Genomic DNA, 9,680 nt, shown 5'->3' on the forward strand with positions numbered 1-9,680 from the left:
TTCAAGGCTGCTTCTTCTTTCGTCTTGTCCTTGAATTCTTTATTGAAAGCCATTAATTTGGTTTTGAAGGCCTGAATATCAGCCATTTGCCTTGGTTGCTTACAACTCATTTAAAACTCCTTAATTACTCTTTTGCCAATTACTGGCTCTTCTAAGGCCACTATATTTAGCCTCATCTGACTGAACGTTTCAGTGAGTGCATCCACCGAAAATGGCTCTTCACTCTGCGCGACAATTTGAGTTTCTTCTTCATCTTGGACTACTCTGACAGGTCCATAATTTCCTTCGTACATTAACCTTTCTACTGAGTTTACTTCTGCGACAAAAGTTCTATGATCGGCCTGCACCACTTCTGCTTCGCCTTTGTCATTCCAAAAAACCAGGAATTGATGGAGCGATGAGGGTATGCAGCGACTTTCGTGTATCCAATCCCTTCATAATAACACATTGTAACTAGTAGGACCTTCTATTACAAAGAAGACTGTGGTCCTAGTAGTTATCCCTATAGTTATGTCCAATGGCATAAACCCTTTAGCTGAAGTTGCTTCTCCATTGAAACTCGTAAGGACGACTTCTGTTGGGATCATATCATTTTCTGTCTTTGCAAATTTTCTCATCATCCTAGATGGAATGGTGTTTATAGCTGCTCCATTATCGACAAACACTTTTGTCACAGCTATGCCGTTAACTAGAGTTTTAACGTACAATGGTCTCAAGTATTTAGTTAACTTCATGGCTGGTCGCTTAAAAATAACCTTTTCGGCAGCATTTATTTCCACTTCCTGCTTGTCCTCTGTCGAGTTATCCTTTTGTGATAAGTCAACGTGCAGCATGTCGCACTGAGCTTCTTTTTCCTGAATTTCATTTTTACTATTTTCTAATACTTCTTCTTCAGTTACCTAACTTGTAGGAAGAGGCATTATTTTTGGAGGTGATCTATACTTTTCAGAGCGAGAAACTCTCTTTTTCCTTTTGGGCGTCCCGTACAGCACGTAATAATCGAAAGAACGCCCAGACGGTTTCCCCAACAAGTCTACTTCACGAACCCCCTCTCGATATAGTTGCTTCAACAAAGTATTGTACGATACTCCTCTTTTTCTTCTTTCTGCTTCCAAATCAATTTCCTCTTCGATATCCGTCATACCATCATCTCCTTCATCATCGTAGGCCCCTCTAGAAGTTTGGCCTTCTTCATATTCCAGCACGCATGCTTCTTCTTCGTTATCCTCCCTCTCTTCTTCTTCTTTCTCTTTATTCTTGAATTCATTGGCTAGCAAATAGTTATTAGCCATGACAGGAGGTAACGTACCGAACTGAATAGTAAAGGACTGATCTGGATCTTCTCCATCTCTTCTATCTCGCTCAAACTTCGACCTCCCAGAAGAAATCTCTAGCAATTCTTTCATCGATTCACCTATACCAGTCTCTTCGCTATCTTTGAGAATATTTTGATTGGCCACCTCAATAGCTTAGCCGCCTTAGGACGTGGCACTCCCTATTGTTGCCTCATCATTCGTCCATAGTTCCGTTGAAAATGTAGGGCGATGGTGATGCTGCCATATCCCTGGTTTCTCTGTATTCCCACTCACTTCTCTTTTACATCTTGTACACAGGATGTCTTCATCCTCTTTGGGCTCCTTCCCTTTGATACGTTCAAAGACACTGGGATGTGGTCCAGGGTCTTCTTCTCCATCATCTATAACCAACTTGAATTTTGACAACTTGTTTTTGAAACCAGTCGTCATCGTGTTCACCCCAAGTGGCTGTGGAAAAGGATTTTCATCCACTGCCATCTTCTTCTTATCTTCGAACGTAATTCTTCCTGATTCAATGGCATCCTGTAACACATGGCCAAAAACCAAACAGTTATTAGTCAAATGTGACCATACATTATGCCACTTACAATATTTTTTACCCTTAACTTGTTCAGGGCTTGGCAGTTTATGTTTATCGCTCAGTTTTATTTGTTTATCCTTATATAATTTATCAAATATAAAGTCAGCTTTGGTTACATCAAATGAGAACGTTCTAGCCTTTTTGTTTTCATCTTTTATAGGCTCATCTTTACCCGACGGTCTCGACTTAGCCATTATAGGACAAGTATACGTGTCTCCTTTGATTAATTCGGCCAAACACATTTCGGTTTGATCGTAATACTCGTCATTAATGGCATGAACATCAAAATTCGGGTCTCTATAATAAGTCCCCTTGCTAGAATTTTTCATTTGCTCTTCCTCTCTTATTAATCGTTCATACCTAATCACGTTCGCGCTCAATTGAAAAAGATCAGAAAATTCCTTGTTTTGGAACTTCTTTTTCAAATCAAAGCTTAGATAATCTTGAACGATTTTGACAAACTCCTTCTCGGGTAAAGGTACAAAACATTTACTTCTTGCTGTCTTAAACCTTTGAAGGAAACCTTCTGCCCATTTGTTTGGCATTTGAAGTAGATTCGCCAAATCGGCCAAAGTAACTTCGGATTCAGTCTTATAAAACTGAGCGTGGAACAATTGCTCCAATTGTTGCCATGTCTGAACAGAGTTCGTTGGCAAATTGATGAACCAGGAGAAAGCTACTCCTGTTAATGAACTAGGGACAACCTCATTTTATGGTAATCAGTTACGTCACCACTTTGCAGCGTGAATCGCCCTACGTGTTCTAGAGTAGACACCTCTCCTAAATCGGTAAATAGTGAGAATTTTGGCACTTTATACTCTCTAGGCCATGGATATGCTTAGTATACCCAATCAGGATATGACTTTGTATAAGTTGGCCTAACGAAAGGGCGTACCCCAAAAGTCATATGATCCTGTACTATTTCCATAATTTGATTCCTCAACATGACGTTGGGGTCATATGGAATTCCTACAGGTTGGTTGACCGGTTGATTTGTTTGGGGCTTGATATTTGGTCCTTGGTTGGCAACAAAGTTGTCATGATTTGGGTCATTTGTTACCATTAGTCTGAATATTTATTCCATCATTAACACATGGGGCATTCTGTCCATTATTTAGGACATTGTCTCTTACGTTTAGGTTACCTCCCAAGTTAGATGTGTTATTGCCACTATTCTGATTTGGCATTACACCATCCTTTGGTTTGAAGTAGAGGGACCAAAAGGTGGTTCTACCCCTTGATTTGGACTTAGAACTGAGAAATTATGTCCCACAATTGTCCTAGTTTGAAAATGATTTGCAAGAGGCACAGCTGGCTGACAAATTTGGCCTACCAACTTATTCATTATTTTGTTCAAAGTATTCAGTTGTTTGGCCATGTTGTCATAATGTACATTCTCATTTTGGGTAAATCTTTCCATATTATGAATACTTTGTAGATTTACCTGTTCAACGACATCCTGTGTGAGCTCTCCAAATAATGCACGCATGGTTTGAGGGCTCAACTCTGTCAGTGGTTCGTAACGACTGTGACTGTTCCGACTCTGTCCATCTGTTCGTGGAGAGCTATGCTGCTCCTCATATCGCTCAATCACAGATTGGACTCCTCCCACTTGCTTCCTTATCAGATTTTTGAGGCATATTGTTTCACCTTTTGTATCTTCAATACCAAGCACCAATGTCCTACTGGGCATGTCAAATTGTTTCGCGTGGGTAGTCGTTAACAATTAAAAAGAAAATCAGACGATTGTGTAAGGAACAAACCTCTTGAGACAAAGTCCCAAAAATGGGTGTTTTATTGGCAATGACTTTACAATTGGAACTAAACAGAATGCCTCCAATGGGCGCAAGCACACGAATACTGAAAAGAAATATTTTTAAGTCTAAACTAAGAAATTGAAATTACATATTCTCTATTTGAGAGCGTTTGATTCCAGCCCTTTGCTCTATATCTTCTCTTCCTTTTATATTCCCTTGATGATTTCTTCGTGATCAATCGCTTAGAAACTACTTGATTGCTTTATAACTACCCACTTTTTTTATGGTGGCTAACTTGTTGTAGAACTGTCGTCTCTAACTATTGCCACTACTCTTTGTCGTTCAACCGTCTTCAACTGAACTCCTTGAATCGTGGAACGTGATAAGGTTACTCGATAACTGCTTCAATAACTGCACTTCTGGATAACCATAACATCTTATATTTGCTAAAATCCCGGGCGATTCAAAGGTTTGGGTGATAACAGGGTCATAGCCCTGGACGACTGTAAGGCACTTCATTCGCTCAGATCTTGGGCGTCTTGCAAGTTTGGGTGATGATGTTATTGTGTTCGTGGGCTTCCACTACATTCATTAATAACCTTATCTGGGCCTTTATCCTGAATTGCCCAGTTGGACTTCATTTTTTGGGCTATTTGATTTGAGGATTCCTCAATTGAGCTTCATTTCCTAGGCTATTCGATTTGGACTGCACTTTTAGTGTGTCAACAGTTACGCTCAATATAAAGTTGAATGGTCAACCGTGAATTTAACCCCTTTTGGAGAGATGGTAACAGGTCCAAAATTGTACTTTCCCAATTTACCCTTCAAATAAATTGATTTTATTCCCGGAACGGGAGGGTTATTTTCGAAAATTGGTTTTAAAAAATGGGATGTCTTGGATCTATCGTGTTTTAACCTTCAGTAAGGTATAAAATGTCTCACAAATGTTCTGTGTACTTTGTAATTTTTCAATATTTACTTTACTGTTGAGGCATGATCGAGCTTGAGATTTTAATGAGATTCAAATGGATGCTAAGTTCCTATTTATCCATCTAGTCGAAATTACATAGCAATCTGAGGATGAGCGCACACAGAAACATTGCACAACAAGAGTCCAATACAGAGTGGGAAACACAATTCACGAATGCCTAAAAACGTGCGAAACCAAAGTTACCAAACCAAGCCATCGATTTTCCATAGGCCATGCGCTTTTTATTCACTACTAAATGAAAATTTAATAATATAATAATTAAAAACAAGAACCAATGTAAACCAATGGCGCCCACGCTTTTCCTCAGAAACTTCTGCTTAAACATTACTTCCTGTCGAACCCTCTCCATTCTGTTTAAAATAATAATGGGTTTTCAATTGTATTCGAGATTCAAAGAACATGGTAAGATCTACGGTAAAGCACAGCTTCACAAAATCAACAGTCGTTTTAGCGCTTGTATTTCTTCTTGCGGTCGCTCTCACGGTGGATTTTTTATGGGCGTCTATGTCGTCTACTTCTTCAATCGCGTCCTCCTGGACTAGTCGGAAGGATCGCATTGTTGTTATACCAAACGCCGGCAATCATACTGAAAACAAAAAGGTTGGCCCCTTCTTAAATGTTTATTATAGTGTGTGGGGTTTCCACAATGTAGATTTTTACCTTTTTTGCGGACATTAGCATTTTTTTTTTCAAATTGAAGAATATTGATAGTGATTTATTCAATAATGTAAATCCAGTATGTAGAAAAATAGGGATTGCGTATACTTTAAAAAGTAGAAAGAACGTTAAAATCCGTATTTAAGTTTATCCAATATTTTAGTTTTGTTTGGATTCCGGTTATCTGGACTTGTATAGAAGGTAATGCTCTAAAGGGTTTTCTGAGTTATAATTTAATTTGAGATTAATAGGAAAAATAAATACAACTCAGTTGATTATTTTGCAGAAGTTTGATAATAAAGAAGACAAGAATAGGGGTTCTCAGAGAGATTTATCTGGGACATTTGCTGATTTACCTGCTCCAGAATTAGAATGGGAACAGATGCCGTCAGCTCCTGTGCCGCGATTGGATGGTTTTGCAATTCAGATTAAGAATCTTTTATATGTGTTTTCAGGATATGGAACCCTCGACTATGTAAGAAATGTATTATATTTTTCATCAAATGCAAATTGAGTATAGTTAGCCCTGAAATTGAAGTGAATCAATGCTTACTTTGAAAGATAAGCGACTTGGAACTAAACTGGGGACATGTATGGCTGTATTAGGTTCATTCTCATGTTGATGTTTACAACTTCATGGATAACTCGTGGGGAGGGAGATTTGATACGCCAAAAGATATGGCGAATTCTCATTTGGGAATGGCCAGTGATGGGAGATACATATATATAGTGTCTGGGCAGAAGGGTCCCCAATGTAGAGGTCCTATAGCTCATACATTTGTGCTAGATACCCAGACCAAGAAATGGGAGAGCTTGCCTCCATTACCAGCGCCTAGGTATGTGCCCTTTCTCTATAAATAATTTTGAATTTTGTGTTAAAAGTCTCTGAAAGTCTAAGCAACAAGATAATCCACTGAAAATAGCTTCAAGGGTAGGTTACGATCTAGAGTATAGAGAGTCTATCGACTAGACACTACACAAAAAGTCCTTTATGGTATTGAAGGTGGTGTCAATCAATGATCAAGGCTGATATGTACAAAATGAAGTATAGTCATTTGAAGAACAGATGCATGTTGAAAACTAATCAAGACAATTAGCTGAATCCTGTGAAACCATTTCATAGAAGTTCATTGATATCTTCTTTTTTATAAAGCAAATCGACTTCGATTCTTGAATAATCCACCTTTCGACTGCAAATACCTAATCAAGGCTCGTATGTTCAATTCAGTTGTCATCTCAACAGAATATGGGAATTGGTTTTGTCACCATACAATTTAATAGCAGATTTTTATGATTGATCGCGTAAAATAAGTACTCGAGTGATATTATTCGAGACCGATGCATAACAACATAATTTCAGGTATGCTCCTGCAACTCAGCTATGGAGAGGCAGGCTTCATGTAATGGGTGGCAGCAAAGAAAATCGCCATACACCTGGAGTAGAACATTGGAGTCTTGCGGTGAAGAATGGCAAAGCACTAGAGAAGCATTGGCGAAATGAAATACCCATACCACGCGGGGGACCACACAGGTTGGTGATTATTTTGTTCATCTATCTGTGGTCTGCAGGTGTGTAATTTAAGAGATTGGCACATGTAAATAGGTGCCTTTACGGTCTTTTCTTTTCTAACGAAAAATAAGAAAAATTTATTTAAAATTTCTGGCAAGCTTGTAAAGGGAATGATGTCCTTGTATATCTCAGTTTATTGGGGAATTTAGATTTATTTAATGACAGAATGATCTCTGTTCACGTCATCCTATGTGCAGATCAGATTGTTTAGAATTGTAATGTTAGTACAACATAAGCTTTTAATTGATATAATAATCATTTTCTGCCTATTTCACAACTCCTGCGAGGATGCCATGAAGTTCTTTTCTGACTTATCCTATTTTGCTATCTCTATTGAGTGTGAGTTTCTGTTTCAACTATGAATAAGAAATAGATAGCAAGAAGTGTATCATTTCAAGGATTCATTGAAGGAATTTAATAAAAGTATGTTGCGTCTTGTTTTTTGCTTGTTCCCAAGCTAAATATAGTTTTATCTGTAACTGATGATATAAGTTCCATTTTGAGTTTCTCTAATCTTGAAAAGTATTGTTTCAACAGGGCTTGTGTTGTTGTCGATGATAGGCTCTTTGTCATTGGTGGCCAAGAGGGTGACTTTATGGCTAAACCTGAGTCACCTATCTTCAAATGCTCGCGGAGGCATGAGGTACTTGATTTTGAAATATATGATAACTTGTATGATATGTTTGGTACTCATGATTAGATAAAGCACGCGCTTGCAGATGGCTCAATGCTCGTGTCAAATAATGTGTATCAAACATACACTTATTCTCTTGCACTGATTGTTTTTGGGTATACTATTTACAGATTGCTGTATTACCTGTTGTATACGCTATTTAAGGAATTTTTGTACAAGAACAGTTAGATTATTTTGTTTCTATTTTTTCAGGTTGTTTATGGGGATGTTTATATGTTGGATGATGAGATGAAGTGGAAAGTCTTGTCCCCTATGCCCAAACCAAACTCCCACATCGAATCCTCTTGGGTTATTTTAAATAATTCCATTATTATCATGGGAGGAACGACAGAAAAGCACCCAGTGACAAAAAGGATGATCTTAGTTGGAGAGATGTTCCAATTTCATTTGGACTCACTTGTAAGTACCGACATATAATTTACACCGTTAGAAACTAAAGAAAATAAAGCATTATGCTTTGGAGTTATTTAGTTTGTATTCTTGGTTGGTTAACATATGCATTTTTTTTTTCCTATTTGTAAATTGAGGTTTGGCCGTAATACATCATAAAGTCACTAAAATAATTGAAAGTTGAAACTTTGAACATCAAAGTGCATCCATAAGAAAAAGTAGTCCTAGAGAAGAGAACACTTTGTTTCTTGTGTATAAACTTCAAAGTTGTGTTTTACCCTACTTTAAATTGTTGATAAGTGTGTGTGTGTGTGTGTGAGAGAGAGAGAGAGAGAGAGAGAGAGAGAGAGAGAGAGTTCTGGTTCAAGGAGACTGATTTATAATGTCAAGGAGGAAACGAAAAGGACAAGGGCTTTGATATTTGGTAAAGCGGATAATTAATTTTAGGCATAACCAGTTATGGTTAACTGTAAAGCTAAATATAACTTGCGGCTAAAAGCGTATCAAAATAAGTTGGGAAAGTGTTTAAAGTCTAAATTGTTTCCAAGGAGTATACAAGGTGATTTAAACTTTATTGTTCCTTCACAGTGCTCCATTACAGTGTAGCAAGTGCAAGAATGGAACAAGCCAGATCCTAATCCTTTTTCACATTCCAAAACAATGGATACTTAACTTTGAATCTATTTCATTCCTACCTCGGTCTCATTCCACGAATAATCCCTTCATAGTGATATTGTTATATTGTCTGGACATAAACAATAAATACGATTGTTAGCTTACCTTAATACTGGCTATTACTGTAGATTGCACCTTAATCAGCGGTGCAAAGCTTAGGAAAGTGAGCTGTATTTATGGACCTTTTTCTAACCGTTATTGATATATCTTCATGAACTATGATATGCCTGAGGTCCTGGTTTTCTCTTACTTTTACAGAAATGGTCTATTATCGGAAAGCTTCCATATCGAGTGAAAACTACACTGGCTGGTTTCTGGGACGGCTATATTTATTTCACATCCGGACAGCGTGACAGAGGACCTGATAATCCACAGCCGAGGAAAGTCATCGGGGAGATGTGGAGAACCAAGTTAAGCTTGTGATGTTATTTATTTATCTATCTATCTATTTTTTGTCTTTCAAGTTATTTGTAATGTATAAGTTCCCAATTGTCATTTTTTTGGATACTAGGTGAAAAGTTTATTATTTATTCTTTAGGGTACAATAGGATAGTCATCTCCCTCTATAATGTACAATGGAATAGTCAATAGTCATATATAGGTGGTGATTTGATGAATTGTGGCCAATTTTGAAAACATTTGCAAGTTGGCCATTTCTTAGTTAAAATGCTGTAATACCCTTTTTGTAGAAATGGTCAATTTCTTTGTAGGGTTATGATTTCATAATGCTCAAGGTTATTGCAAAAATCTTGAGGATAAAATAATAGCTTCCAAGGGAAGCTTTATAAGTGCTACATGCTTTTGATAAATGGATAATACAATTAGAGAAGAATGGACAAGTTGTAATCAATCATTTAACAAAGAAGGATAATCTATCAAGATAAGGTAATTTGAAAAAATGTCAAAACGACATTTGGACTTCCTTAGTAGAGCAACGGTGTTTATGTTGTTCCAATGAGCAATTGAACATTTACAAAAAAAGGTCACGACTTTCTCTCTCGTTGTCCCTTCGGCGTGAGAATTAGTAATGGGATTTTGAATAGAATGATT

General features: G+C 37.5%; 1 protein-coding gene across 2 annotated transcripts; it reads left to right on the forward strand.

Moving 5' to 3' along the window:
- Positions 1-4,922: 4,922 nt before the first annotated feature.
- LOC111391216 (kelch repeat-containing protein At3g27220-like) lies at positions 4,923-9,356 on the forward strand. 2 transcript variants are annotated; one of them, XM_023016383.1, is made up of 7 exons: positions 4,923-5,244; positions 5,573-5,776; positions 5,908-6,137; positions 6,662-6,832; positions 7,409-7,514; positions 7,758-7,964; positions 8,889-9,356. In XM_023016383.1, exons 1-7 carry the CDS (start codon positions 5,044-5,046, stop codon positions 9,051-9,053), a joined length of 1,284 nt encoding a protein of 427 aa, XP_022872151.1. In that variant the 5' UTR covers positions 4,923-5,043; the 3' UTR covers positions 9,054-9,356. The 2 variants fall into 2 exon arrangements, with proteins under 2 accessions (XP_022872151.1, XP_022872152.1); XM_023016384.1 differs by having other exon boundaries at positions 4,925-5,244; positions 5,588-5,776.
- Positions 9,357-9,680: the final 324 nt, after the last annotated feature.

Source organism: Olea europaea, unplaced genomic scaffold (assembly GCF_002742605.1).
Source record: "Olea europaea var. sylvestris unplaced genomic scaffold, O_europaea_v1 scaffold764, whole genome shotgun sequence".
Taxonomy (NCBI): Eukaryota; Viridiplantae; Streptophyta; class Magnoliopsida; order Lamiales; family Oleaceae; genus Olea; species Olea europaea.